General features: G+C 39.9%; 1 protein-coding gene across 4 annotated transcripts in view; it reads left to right on the forward strand.

Moving 5' to 3' along the window:
* Window positions 1-14,870, forward strand: part of LOC105464913 (EMAP like 4) — a 161,828-nt gene that overhangs the window by 135,563 nt on the left and 11,395 nt on the right. For all 4 annotated transcript variants that reach the window (XM_011713045.2, XM_011713046.2, XM_011713048.2 and 1 more), the window contains 4 exons: window positions 458-583; window positions 669-800; window positions 1,841-1,908; window positions 13,641-13,729. In XM_011713045.2, the coding sequence (XP_011711347.1) occupies window positions 458-583; window positions 669-800; window positions 1,841-1,908; window positions 13,641-13,729 (415 nt within the window). The remainder of the gene's footprint in view (window positions 1-457; window positions 584-668; window positions 801-1,840; window positions 1,909-13,640; window positions 13,730-14,870) is intronic.

Raw genomic sequence — 14,870 nt, forward strand, 5'->3', positions numbered from 1 at the left:
AGCCTCCTGAGTAGCTGGGATTATAGGCGCCTGCCACCACACTTAGCTAATTTTTGTATTTTTAGTAGAAATGGGGTTTCACCATGTTGGCCAGACTGGTCCCAAACTCCTGACCTCAGATGATCCACCTGCCTTGGCCTCCAAATGTGCTGGGATTATAGGTGTGAGCCACCACGCCCAGCCTTTTTTCCCTATTCTTAACCCTTAACTCCTAAAATCATGTAAAATACATGTTTAAAATTAATTGAAGCAAAGAGTGTTGATAATTATTATAACTTCAGTATAATAAAATGTAATTGTCTGGACAAATAAATTATTAGTAGTACAAGATTACCATGTTCAAATTTGGGCTTTTGTCATAATTACCTCATAATTGCTTATAGCTATAAATGCAGGCTTCGAGTAGTAATTAATGCATGTTAGTATGTATATGGTGACTTTACACTTTTTTTTCTAGGTTCCTGATCAGTATGGCACAATCAGAGCTGTAGCAGAAGGAAAGGCAGATCAATTTTTAGTAGGCACATCACGAAACTTTATTTTACGGGGAGCATTTAATGATGGCTTCCAAATAGAAGTACAGGTAAGCTGTGTGATACTAACCATTAACTGAGTATTTTTTATTATGTTCTTTGGTTTTTATAGCAATGAGTGTCTTTCATTTTCAGGGTCATACAGATGAGCTTTGGGGTCTTGCTACACATCCCTTCAAAGATTTGCTCTTGACATGTGCTCAGGACAGGCAGGTATGCCTGTGGAACTCAATGGAACACAGGCTGGAATGGACCAGGCTGGTAGATGTAAGTGAAGCAAGATGTGATTATTAACCTCCCCACAGAAACTCCTCACACTGAAAGTTGAGAGCAGCAGAGTAAAAAGGACTAAGTGTTGATTCAAACCAATGTAAACATATGATTTAGTAAAAGAGGGTGGAGATAAGAGGGTAGTGTTTAGTCTTAAAGTGTGAACATGAACCGATTTTAAAGAAGTAAGTTAGGCCGGGCATGGTGGCTCACGCCTGTAATCCTAGCACTTTGGGAGGCCAAGGCGGGCGGATCACGAGGTCAGGAGATCGAGACCATCCTGCCTAACACGGTGAAACCCCGTCTCTACTAAAAATACAAAAAATTAGCCGGGCGTGGTGGCGGGCGCCTGTAGTCCCAGCTACTCGGGAGGCTGAGGCAGGAGAATGGCGTGAACCTGGGAGGTGGAGCTTGCAGTGAGCCAAGATCACGCCACTGCACTCCAGCCTGGCCAACAGAGCGAGACTCCGTCTCAAAAAATAAAAAATAAATAAGAAGTTAGCAGCGTAAAAGCTCAATTTGTCCATCAGCTTCAGTGGTAAAATCATAAAGATTTCACATATCTATATAGCATTAATTATTGTGGAAATATTTGTGCCTCGGGTGGCGTTGCAGTTGGATTCAGTAAGTGCTACTCACTAACAGGCTGTACTGTCTTCTTTCTGAGTGGTCTCTTACTGTATTTTCTCTCTACCCAACCCAGACATCCACCTTCTCTAGCCCAAAAGGTGGATACAGGTTCTTTGTGGATGCTAAAGAACTGTACCAGTGTTTGTTGTTGTTATCCTTATTATTGTTCCACTCCCTAGCCACAAGCTGGTTGTCCTTTTCCCTCACCACTCTGCCAGCATATCCCCTTCATGCTCTGAAATTCTTTTTCCTCTGATAGCCGCGTGTTATTTCTCATTAGCTACAAAGTTGATGGAAATTTTATGTTTATATGAAACAGGTTATTTTCAGATGTTTTTGCCACTATCCCCATAGATCTAGGGAGACTTTCTCATGTACTCCCCAACAGCTGTCTGTCTCTTTTCTAGGAACCAGGACACTGTGCAGATTTTCATCCAAGTGGCACAGTGGTGGCCATAGGAACGCACTCAGGCAGGTAGGGTCTTTAAGTGAGCTGAGTAACCTGAAGTGGTGGGATGTTTAAATGCTTAATCAGGAATGTCCTCGATCTGATCTGGAGAATTAATCTCTTAAGTGGCACACTAATATACTTGTTGTTCTTATCTGTTATGTATATTCATACAATTCAGTTATTTATTGGGCACCTGCCTATTGCTACATGCTATTGTATGTATTCAGAATACAACAGAAAACAAAACAAAAATTCCTGCCCTGTGAAGCCCACATTTTAGTGTGTATGGGACAGAAAATAAAAAATAAGGCCTGATGCAGCCAGACACGGTGGCTCATACTTGTAATCCCAGCACTTTGGGAGGCCAAGGTAGGCAGATCACCTGAGGTCAGGAGTTCGAAACCAGCCTGGCCAATGTGGCAAAACCCCATCTCTACTAAAAATACAAAAATTAGCCGGGTGTGGTGGCGCACACCTGTAATCCCAGCTACTTGGGAGGCTAAGGCAGGAGAATCAGTTGAACCTGGGAGACAGAGGTTGCAGTGAGCCGAGATTGCGCCACTGCACTCCAGCCTGGGCAACAGAGCAAGGCTCCATCTCAAAAAAATAAAAATAAAAAAAACGAAGGCCAGTTGTAGTAGCCCACACCAGTAATTCCAGTGCTTTGGGAGGCTGAGGCAGGAAGATTGCTTGAGGCCAGGAGTTTCAGACCAGCCTGAATGAGACCCCATCTCTACAAAATATAAAACATAAAAATAATAAACATCATAACGAATTATATTAGAAAATGTTAAGAACCATGTGAGGATAGGGAAAATGTTGGGAGATTAAGAAGGAGTGCAGTTGCAAAATGATAGAGGGGTCATTATGGGCTTCATTGAAAAGGAGTTAGCAGATTTGACTTTGCTTTGTGAAATTAGAAGAATCAGAAAATTTCTCTCCTCATTTTCTTTTATGCAGGGGAAGGATTTGAAGCTGATGTAACACAATTGAGCATTTATAAGTTGTTTGTGCTATACCTTTTGCCATCCTGTCTTATTTTAAATGCTATGCAGATATATAATAAAGATACATTTTCTAAAATAATTTAAGACCTGTCTTGCAGACCTTGCATAGTACCTTTCTAAGGTTAACATGTTGATGATTTATGTATCTTTAATTGACTCATCTTTATTGCCTCTGCTAGTAAGTAGTCCTCCTCACATTTTTAAGGAGGCAAAGAAAAACATGAAGTCAATTTTCCCAAAATTAAACTCATTAAAAAATATGGAATGCTGATTTTTAATGGGGTGAGACTATTGTGAACATACTTATGTAAATATTTTTGTTTATATATAAGACTTAAATACTTTAAACCAACTAATTCATTTAATTCTAAAACTAAATTTAGTCATTTAGAGGGGATTTTTTTTGGTAGCAATTTTTCCTTCTGGCTGTTAGATACAAATTAAAACCTGAAATGTGAAAACATTCCAATTTCTTCTTACATATAGTGCTGCAGAATCTTTCAGTATAATGGAAAAACAGGTCTTTAAAGATAATTGAATTATGAATGTGCAACTAGAGATGCTATTGAGTGAAATCATTGAAATTTAGAACTAGGCTGCTGGAGAGAGCAATTGGTGATACTTTGCAAATGTAGAAGGCTAGCTCAGATCTTCCCCAAAACACATTAGTAATAGATCATTATGAGGTTTAAAAGCACTTAGACTTGGACAGTTGTCCATTTGGACCGAATTTGGTCCATTGTCTTTGAGAAAGACACATAACAGGTCACTGTAGGATTTGGAGGAAATTATTTTCTTCAACCAAAAAAAATTGTTGTTAAGCACGTAGTAAACCATCTGAGGTGTAGTGCTGATCTAGTTTTCAGAAAACCACAAAGAAATTCACTTCAAATCTTTATTTTATCACACATGCTAAAGTCCTTGAAATAATAAAAGTAAGAGATATCATTTATTCAGTGTCTGATGACCTTGTGCTAAAATCTTTTTTTTTTTTTTTTGAGATGGAGTCTCACTCTGTCACCCAAGCTGGAGTGCAGTGACGCAATCTTGGCTCATTGCAAGCTCCGCCTCCCAGGTTCACACCATTCTCCTGCCTCAGCCTCCAAAGTAGCTGGGACTACAGGCGCCCACCACCACACCCGGCTAATTTTTTTTTTTTTTTTTGTATTTTTAGTAGAGACGTGTTACTCTCTACTAAAGTTTCACTGTATTAGCCAGGATGGTCTCAATCTGACCTCGTGATCCACCCGCCTCGGCCTCCCAAAGTGCTAGGATTACAGGCATGAGCCACGGTGCCCAGCCACTAAATTCTTTTTATCTGTTACTCCTAATCTTCACAAGAATGTAACAAAGTGTTTATTAATATCATGATTGCACAGACAGGAAACCAAGACCCATAGAGTGCTGTTACTTGTGATTGAGCTCAGGTGCTGCATGGTTCCAAAGCCTGTCCTTTCCTCTAATCCAACAATACTCTTTGAGATATTTATAGCATTTCTTAGAAATATTGTTAGGAAGGTTTGTCTTTGACAATTAAATCACTGATTGACATTTTTAAAGCATACTATGTATACAAGGGAGTCAAACACTAAATGGGCGATTGTAAGGCTAGCGGGGTTTGAATCATGAAGATAAACTGCTTGGTTGAAGAAAACACTGTGTTTACAAATGTACATACACAGCCCCAATTTGTAAGGGAAAATTGTTCTGAAAAACTCACTGGAATTACTTTCGAACATTTACATAGCTGTGAAGTCATCATTGACAAGCTTAAAATGGAAAGTCACTCAATTTTAGTGACTTAAACTAAAGTTAAGCCAATTGGTTTCTCTTGGAGTTGTAAGTAGAAAACACTTTATAACTGAGAGTGATGCGATAACTAAATTGAAAGTGCTGGCAGTCCATTTGGAGATTGATTAGAATCTAGGGGAGATGTAGTTGTCAGTGTTCATTCTGTATGTAACTCCTGTCTTTGGTTTCACATCTGGTTAGGTTCTTTTGGTCCTTGGGAAACTTTCTCGTTTGTTTTTATTTTTGCCTTGGATCTGTGAATACCTGACTGTATTGTCTGAAGTGGAAAAATCTTAATGTAGCCATTCTATTATTATCACTGACCCTAAGCCTGAAAAAACTCACACCTAGGGTTAGGAAATTTTTATTTTATTTTATGTATTTATTTTTATTTTTATTTATTTATTTAGAGACAGTTTCCCTCTTTCTCCCAGCCTGGAGTGCAATGGCGTGATCTCAGCTCACTGTAACCTCTGCCTCCCAGGCTCAAGTGATTCTCTAGCCTCAGCCTCCTAAGTAGCTGGGATTACAGGTGCCCACCACCATACCCAGCTAATTTTTATATTTTTAGTAGAGACAGGGTTTCGCCATGTTGGCCAGGCTGGTCTCGAACCCCTGGCCTCAAGTGATCACCTTGCCTGGACCTCCCAAAGTAGTGGGATTACAGGCATGAGCCACCATACCCAGCCAAGGACATTTTTCTAGTAGAATGCAACACATGTCCAAGTTGTGCATGATCAAAAAAAAGTGACTAGTAAAAAAAATGTAATGATGTCTTCATGTCCAGATCTGGATATCTTCTACTTCATGTAACCAAAGAGTAAGCACAGTGTGAATAAAGCGTCAAATAAGTACAATTATCATTTTAAAATAATATATTATTAATGTAATTTTAAGAGAAAAAAATTAAACCTGTAACCTTAAGTGGACATACTACTTCCTTAACACATTAATGCTCCTGGGCACGGCGGCTCATGCCTGTAAACCCAGCACTTTGGGAGGAGGCCAAGGCAGGTGGATTGCTTGAGCCTAGGAGTTTGAAACCAGCCTGGGCAACATGGCAAAACCCTGTCTCTACAAAAAAATTTTTTTAATTAACCAGGCGTGGTGGTGTGTGCATCTGTAGTCCCTGCTACTCGGGAGGCTGAGGCAGGGGGATTGCTTGATCCCAGGAGGCAGAGGTTGCAGTGAACTAAGATCACACCATTGCACTCCAGCCTGGGCACTGTCTCAAAACAGAAAGCAGAAGTTAATGCTCACATAGAAAGGATTCTTTTTAACAGCTTTGTTGAGATATAATTCACATACCCCCCAAAAAAAGAAAGAAAAAATAATTCATATACTATAAAATTCACTGATTTAAGATATATAATTCAGTAAGTTCACAGGGTTGTGCAGCTGTCCTCACAGTCTAATTTCAGAACAATTTTTAACCCAGAAAGAAATCCTGTACCCATTAATAGTCATTCCCCATTACCCCACCCACCTCCCCCTTGCTCTAGGCAACTGACCCACTTTCTGTTTTTGTAGGTTGTCTGTTCTGGGCATTTTCTATAAATGGAATGAATCATATAACGTGTTTTGTGATTAGCTTCTTTCACGTAATGTTTTCAAGGTTTATCCGCGTTGAGTACTTCATACATAGCGTGTATTATGGCCAAATAACATTCCATTGTATGGATATACCACCTTCATCAATTGATGGACATAGGGGTTATTTCCACTTTTTGGCTGCTATGAATAATGCTGCTACATACATTCATACACGAGCTTTAGAGTGGATATATGTTTTCAGCTCTCTGGGATATAAAGGAGTAGAATTGTTGGGTTATGTGATAACTCCATGTTTAACATTTTAAGGCCAGGCACAGTGGCTCACACCTGTAATCCCCACACTTTGGGAGGCTGAAGCAGGAGGATCACTTGAGCCCAGGAGTTTGAGACCAGCCTGGGCAATATAGCAAGACCTTGCCTCTACAAAAAAAAAATAAAAAAAAAATTAGCCAGGCATGGTGGTGCATGCCTGTGGTCCCAGCTACTCAAAAGCCTGAGGTGGGAGGATAATTTGAATCTGGGAGGTTGAGGCTATCATAGGGAGCTATGATGGCACCACTGCACTCCAGCCTAGATGACAGAGTGAGATCCTTTTTCAAAAACAAAACAACGGCAACAAAAAATTTTGTTTTGTTTTTTTAGGAACTACCAAACTTTTTCACAGCAGCCATTATTGGCTTATGATTCCACCAGCAATGTATGAGGGGTTTCAGTTTCTCCACATCTTTGCCAATACATATTATTATCTGTGTTTTGATTATAGCCATCCTAGTGGGTGTGAAGCGGTTTTTCATTATGATTCTTTGATGGCTAATGATGTTGAGCATTTCTTCAAGTACTTATTGGCCGCTTGTATATTCTCTTTAGAGAAATGTATGTTGAAATCCTGTGCCCATCTTTGAATTGGGTTGTCTATTCTTGTAAGAGTTTTTTATACATTCTGGATACAGTTCCTTGTAGATCTTTTTGAAATATTTTTTCTCATGCTGAGGGTGGTCTTTTCACTTTCTTGCTGTTGTTAGTAGCACCAGAGTTTTAAGTTTTGATGTAGTTTAGTTTATCTGTTCTTTCTCTTGTTTCTTGGGCATAAATATTTATTTCTATGTTATCTTCTAAGAGTTTTATAGTTGTAGCTCTTACCTTTAGGTCTCCAATTCGTCTTGAGTTAATCTTCATATATAGTATGGCCCAGTAGGTGTCCAACTTCATTCGTTTGTATGTGGATATTCAGTTACAGCACCATTTGTTGAAAAGACTTTTCTTTCTCCATTGAATAGTATTGGCACCATTTTTGAAAATAAATTGACCAAAGATGTATGAGATTTTCTCTGGACTTTGAATTCTGTTCCATTTATATATATATATAAAAAATCTGTGCTTAATGCCAGTACCATAGTTACAATCATTGTGGGATTCTGTAAGGCCTAATGGATCTTCCACTTCCCTTTCCCTTTTCCCTTTTGCAGAGTCTTGCTCTGTTGCCCAAGATGGAGTGCAGTGGCATAATCTCAGCTCACTGCAGCCTCTGCCTCCTGGGTTCAGGCGATTCTTGTGCCTCAGCATGCCAGGTAGCTGGGACTACAGGTGTGGACCACCGTGCCTGGCTAATTTTTGTATTTCTAGTAGAGACAGGGTTTCACCATTTGGCCAAGCTGGTCTTGAACTCCTGACCTCAAGTGATCTGCTTGTCTCAGCCTCCCAAAGTGCTGGAATTACAGGCATGAGCCATCACACCCAGCCAGAAACTTGGTTCTAATGTATATACTCTAGACTAGAATAAGAATACAATGAAATAGTAAAAACTTAAATATTTGTTTATTTGGCCATCATGGTGGCTCAGGCCCAAGGCCCAGGCAGGAAGATCTCTTGAAGCCAGGAGTGAAATTTTTTTTTAAAAATGTTTTTTAATTTGTAGAAAATCCCCTTGGCTAGAGGATTTGTTGTTAGAGATGGAGCCTCTGAGCCAAAAAGTCTTTTCTGAAGGTAAAACATAGTGCTTGCAATGAAAAGGGGTGGGAACTCCAAAATTATGTATGGAAATTGTATACCTTTAATAACAAACATTGAATTACTACTAAAAATGATTTACCAAAAGTAGAAGAATTAGTGTCTGATAATGTATTAATAATTAAAGAAATAGAAAACTTAGGCACTGTTTGGTAGGGGTTTTCTGGTTTCTTTTTTGATAGTCACTATCTCTAACTAGTAAATGACTAAGAGTTTTTAGGTTTCTACACATTTTTACCAAAACAGACACTACAGGGTTTCATTACATTCTCAGGGAGTGTCCAAAGAGATAAAATTACATAGTTTTCCTAGGAAGATTAAACTGACTTTGAAACAATCTTAAAACAGTATCAGTTGGTGCTTCTCCAAAATAAAAATTGAGCTGGTGTGGTGCTCACACCTATAATCCCAACACTTTGGGAGGCCAAGGTGAGAGGATTCTTGAGCCTCGGAGTTCGAGACCAGCAACATGGCAAAACCCCTCCTCTACAAAAAATGATAGCATGGTATGGTATGGTAGCACATGCTTTTGGTCCCAGCTACTCAGGAGGCTAAGGTGGGAGGATCACCTGAGAGCCTGGGAGGTTGAGGCTGCAGTAAACTGCACTCCAGCCTGGGCAACAGAGTGAGACCCTGTCTCAAAAAAAATAAATAGATAAAAGTAATAATTTTTAAATGCATGAGAGTGTCATAAAGTTTCCATAAACTCATTAAAAACTCACTTGATACAGAGCAGCTCTGTATCTTGTCATTTTGGTGTGTCAGTTCAGTCTGAACTAGGAAATTATTTTGTTCCCTTACTCTAAAAAGGCACTTGGCATCAGCTTTGGCATTTCTAGGCCCAGAGGAATTTCATAGGAATAGTCATAAAAATTGGTTAATGAATTACATTCTCAGAAGAAACATAACCTGTGGGTACTGTCAAGTTGTAATAAAGTGTATTTCTTCTGTGGTTTTTGTTTTTTATTTTATATTTTACTTTTAATGTTATTTTAAAATAAAATAGAGATAAGGTCTCACTACGTTGCCCAGTCTGGTTTTGAATTCCTGTGTTCAAGCGATCCTCCTGCCTCAGCCTCCCAAAGTGCTAGGATTACAGACATGAGGCACCATGCCCGGCCTTCCTGTGCACTTTTTGAAATGAAAATAATTGGAAACATGAAGCATATGGCTTCAAAGTGCCAGTTTTCCTGCTTATTGGCCTTTAAACTCAAGTATTCACATATGAAAGATATTTATCTTACCTGAGTAGATGACAAAATTAGGTTAGCTGCCTGGAAGTTTCAGCTCATAGCTCACAAATTACTAAAATTTATGAATATGTTTAGAGATTTCACTGATAAGTTATAAATCAAAAATAAAATTCTAAGGCCTCCCTACCATCTGACTGGACCCCTCGTCTCTGCCAGGGAATTCCAAAATTAATCTGAAAAACTGGTTCAGGCCATAATGGGAAGGGAAGGTCATGCTTTGTTATAACCTCTTAGAATTCAGGAAAAGCCAACCAACATTTAATATTAATACAGACTTTTAAGTCTGATAAGAAACATTTCTCTGTTTCTATTCTATTCTATTCCCTCTGAAATCTGCTACCTGAAGACTTTATCTGCATGATAAAACTTTGGTCTCCACAACCCCACATCATAACCCAGACAATTCCTTTCTACTGATGATAACCAATTGCCAAGAATTTTTTTTTTTTTTTTTTTTTAAGACGGAGTCTTGCTCTGTCGCCCAGGCTGGAGTGCAGTGGCACAATCTCGGCTCACTGCAACCTCCACCTCCCGGGTTCAAACGATTCTTCTGCCTCAGCCTCCCGAGTAGCTGGGACTACAGGCACCACCACACCCGGCTAATTTTTTGTATTTTTTTTACTAGAGACGGAGTTTCACCTTATTAGCCAGGATGGGCTCCATCTCCTGACCTCATGATCCACCCACCTCGGCCTCCCAAGGTGCTGGGATTACAGGCATGAGCCACTGCGCCTGGCCTGCCAGTCAGAAAGTATTTAAATCTCCTGTAACCTGGAAGCCCCCACCTACCTTCGAGTTGTTTTGCCTTCCCGGACTGAACCAATGTATATCGTCTTTTGTTTTTGTTTTCCCAGGCTGGAATGCAGTGGTGCCATCTCAGCTCACGGCAAGCTCTACCACCTGGGTTCACACCATTCTCCTGCCTCAGCCTCCCGAGTAGCTGCGACTACAGGCACCCGCCACCATACCCAGCTATTTTTTTGTATTCTTAGTAGAGACGGGGTTTCAGCGGGTTAGCCAGGATGGTCTTGATCTCCTGACCTCATGATCCACCTGCCTCAGCCTTCCTAAGTGCTGGGATTACAGGCGTGAGCCACTGCACCTGGCTGCTGCTGCTTTTTTTTTATTATTATTATTGTTATTATTAAACAGAGTCTCGCTCTGTCGCCCAGGATAGAGCATAGTGGTGCAATCTCTGCTCGCTGCAGCCTCAGCCTCCCGGGTTCAAGCGATTCTCCTGCCTCAGCCTCCCGAGTAGCTGGGATTACAGACACTTGCCACCATGCCCAGCTAATTTTTGTATTTTTAGTAGAGACGGGATTTCACCATGTTGACCAGGCTGGTCTTGAACTCCCAACCTAGTGATCCGCCTGCCTCGGCTTCCCAAAGTGCTGGGATTACAGACGTGAGCTACCACGCCTGGCCAAACCAGTGTATATCTTAACATGTATTTTATTGATGTCTCATGTCACCTTAAAATGTATAAAACTAGGCTGTGCCTCAACCACCTTGGGCACATGTTCTGTGAGGGCCCTCTCACCATGGGCCGTGGTCACTCATATTTGGCTCAGAATAAATCTCTTCAAATATTTTACAGAGTTTGGCTCTTTGTTGACAAGGTAAAAAATTGGGATCTTTTAGTCTTCAATTCTACCTTGAATACACTAAGCCACGTTAAACAATATCACTAAGCTTAAAAAAAAAAAAAATCCTTCAAGCCCTTTTCTCTCTCCTGAATATTTCTTTTAATTTAAGAGGGAAATGGTCCCTTTCCCAGATATTAGTTACAATGCTTCAAAATGAAAAGCGACTTATCAGCCAGGTGCAGTGGCTCATGCCTGTAATCCCACCACATTGGGAAGCCATGGCAAGTGGATCACCTGAGGTCAGGAGTTCGAGATCAGGAGTTTGAGACGAGCCTGGTCAATATGGCGAAACCCTGTCTCAACTAAAAATTCAAAAAATTATCGGTGCATAGTGGGGCATGCCTGTAGTCCCAGCTACTTGGGAAGCTAAGACACGAGAATCACTTGAACCCGGAGGTGGAGGCGGAGGTTGCAGTGAGCCAAGATAGCACCACTCCACTCCAGTCTGGGTGACAGAGTGAGACTCCATCTCAAAAAAAAAAAAAAAAAAGCTGTCATCATGATTATTTTTATTGGCTTATATTAGTGGTGGAATTTTTTCCATCTGAATAAAAATGAAATGACTCAGAAGGTAGGAGCAGGTAAAAAATAAAGATTAAAAATAAAAACTTGCCGGGCACAGTAGCTCACGCCTATAATCCCAGCACTTTGGGAGGCTGAGGTGGGCACATCACCTGAGGTCAGGAGTTTGAGACCAGCCTGGCCAACATGGTAAAACTCTGTCTCTACTAAAAATACAAAAATTAGCTGGGTGTGGTGGCGCCCACCTGTAATCCCAGCTATTCGGGACAGTGAGGCATGAGAATCGCTTGAACCCAGGAGGCGGAGGTTGCAGTGAGTCAAGATCGTGCCACTGCACTGCAGGCTGGGGACAAAAGCAAGCCTCCGTCTCAGAAAGAAAAAAAAAAAACTTGCTGCTTTTTTTGCCCTGTTCAGTTCATGAATGAATTTTTAGTAACTTGTAAGCTATGGGTTGAAACTTTTAGGCAGCTAACCTAATTTGTAAATTCTGTCATCTACTCAGGTAAGAGAAATAGAATTTATATGTGAATACTTGAGTTTAAAGGCCAATAAGTAGTGATTGTTTTTCTAGTCTTGTCCTGTTCGTTCCATCCCATCCATTTTCTTCCTGCACACTGCACTACTATTAAATACCTCTTGCTAAAATTTGGCTTTTAACATGTTCAAGACTTACTTTTAATTTATTTGTTCACTTACTCATTCTGAAGATATTTAGTGCCTACTCTAATCTGGGCAGTGCTCAACTCTGAATTCTTCCAACCAGCTGTGCATGCTGCCATCCTCTCCCTTATGCAGCCTTAAGTTTGCCTGCCCACGGTTCCCATCTTTGCTTTATATTCCTGGTTTCACCATACTCTTCTGAAGTACCCATCCTTTCCTTCAAATACTTTTAGGAAAAAGGTCTAATAATAGAGATTTATAATGTCATTGGATTTAAGTCATTGTTTTACCTCTCAAGAGGCATTTGCATTTTGACTTTTCCTATAAATGTGAATGAAAAAATATCTCTTTCAAAGAATTTAGAGCTTCCCTGTGCAAGTGTTGGAGGTCTCAGGGAGGAGAGTGCTCCCTACTGGTTCTTTTGAATCACACCAAATGAATGACTTGCTACTGTTCCCTCCCACCTTCATATTGTCCATGGTTTTTCCCACCTCCCTAGCTATACAGCTCCTGTTCCTCCTGCCTAAAATGTCTGACATTCCCTCAGTGTTCAGCTCAACCCACATCTTACATCTTCCCTAAGGATGTTTTTCTGTTTGCTATCATTCATTTTCCTCCTATGAGTTCCTCTATTATATTGAGTCACCATCACTGAGGTTGGCATTTCTTCATTCTTTGTTTCAATTGACTCATTTCCTTTCTCCCAACTTAGTGTCTTCTTCAAGAACACTGATCCTGTATTTCTGTTTTATATTTAAACAGTGCCTAGCAAAGAGACAGGAATGGCAGTCAATGAATACCCAAATAGAAATGAGAATATGTCTAGGCCCATATATATTTATGTATGTTTTATCTAGCAGCATTTTGCTAAATGAATTTATCCTTCATCAGAAGAAGAAAACATGTCATACTTAAGGACCATTATTAAAAATTCTTAAAATTAAAAAAATAAATCTGTCTGGGCACAGTGGCACATGCCTGTAATCTCATTAGTTTGGGAGGCTGAGGTGGGAGTTTAAGGCCAGCCTGGATAACACAGTAAGACCCCATCTCTAAACAAAAAAGAAATTAAAAATTAGCCAGTTATGGTGGCATGCACCTGTAGTCCCAGCAACTCAGGAGGCTGAGGTGTGGGAGGATGGTGTGAGCCCGGAAGTTCAAGGCCGTTGTGGTGAGCTAGGATCACTCCATGCACACCAGCCTTATGACAAAGCAAGACTGTCTCAAAAAAAAAAAAAAAAAAAAAAAAGAAAACAACTTTTTTTTTCTATAAATGCTAATATCTGAAGAAAATTTTGGTTTTTACTTCTTAACAGGTGGTTTGTTCTGGATGCAGAAACCAGAGATCTAGTTTCTATCCACACAGACGGGAATGAACAGCTCTCTGTGATGCGCTACTCAATAGGTAGGCAAATTTACTCCCACCTCCCAAGCCTGGCATTCACAGCACTTCACTGCAGTTGCATACTTTTACTTCTGATAAGGCTAACTACTTTTTTCTCTCGTTAGAGTTGTTAAGTATTAAATCTGTTTCCCCCAACATTAAATTAAATTCTGCTGCCAGAAACTGCAAAAGATCTGCTAAAGTTAAACAACATTCTGAATCATCAAATTTAAAATGGACTACTACAGCTGCATTTGCAATTGAAAGCAGAATGAAGTGCAGTCAAATCCCCTTTCTCCGGAACTACGCATACTTTAGAATTTTCAATAGGTATTAGGCTAAATGTCACATCTGGTTAGCAACCTTTTCTTTATTTATAAGAGAATGTCAAAGAAATTACAGAGAAATTAAAATACACAAATTGTATAGGCCCTTCAAGTCCTTTAGAATCTAGTGCATTGTTTTGGTTACATAGTAATGATAGGTTTGTTAATTAAATGCTCGGTTTGTTAATTAAATGCTCTGTAAGAATTTGATATATTCCTTTAGCCTACTTGAGAGTAATTATTTGTATTTTATTCACAATATTAAGTTTCTATGATAATACCCCAATTACCTTTTCCTGTTATTAATGTGGCTTTGATTCACACTATTCTTCCCTGGAGTTAGTCTGACATTTTCTTTATTTGAAAATATACGCCAATAGTTGTTGCATTAGCACGGGATCTAGAGAATCTTTTTGATTCCTGCTCAGTTGTTTCAAAGGAATCACAGAGTAGTATTCTTTAAATTGAACAAGGAAGGAAAAGTATGTACTTTATGAGCCTGAGAAGAGTCCTCTTGAAGCACAAAAATTTTAACATTTTTCTGGGGTTTGTTTTGTTATGTTTTATGGTTTTTTAGTGTTGTAGTAGCAAATAACCACTGCAAATATAGCTCTCGAACTCCAGAGATGACATGGACTTTATTGACCATTTGTTACGTGCTTAGCGCTGTGGTGGGTACAGGGAAGGACACCACAAAAGAAAGGAACATGGTCTCTTCCCAAGAGCACCTGCTCTGTAATTGGACAGATCATATATGCTAGCTGAACTAAGCAGCTGTCTGCTCAGCCTGCCATGTAAACCCTGTACCCTTCCACCCAAGAAGGCAGAATAACCTC

This window comes from Macaca nemestrina, chromosome 13 (assembly GCF_043159975.1).
Source record: "Macaca nemestrina isolate mMacNem1 chromosome 13, mMacNem.hap1, whole genome shotgun sequence".
NCBI lineage: Eukaryota > Metazoa > Chordata > Mammalia > Primates > Cercopithecidae > Macaca > Macaca nemestrina.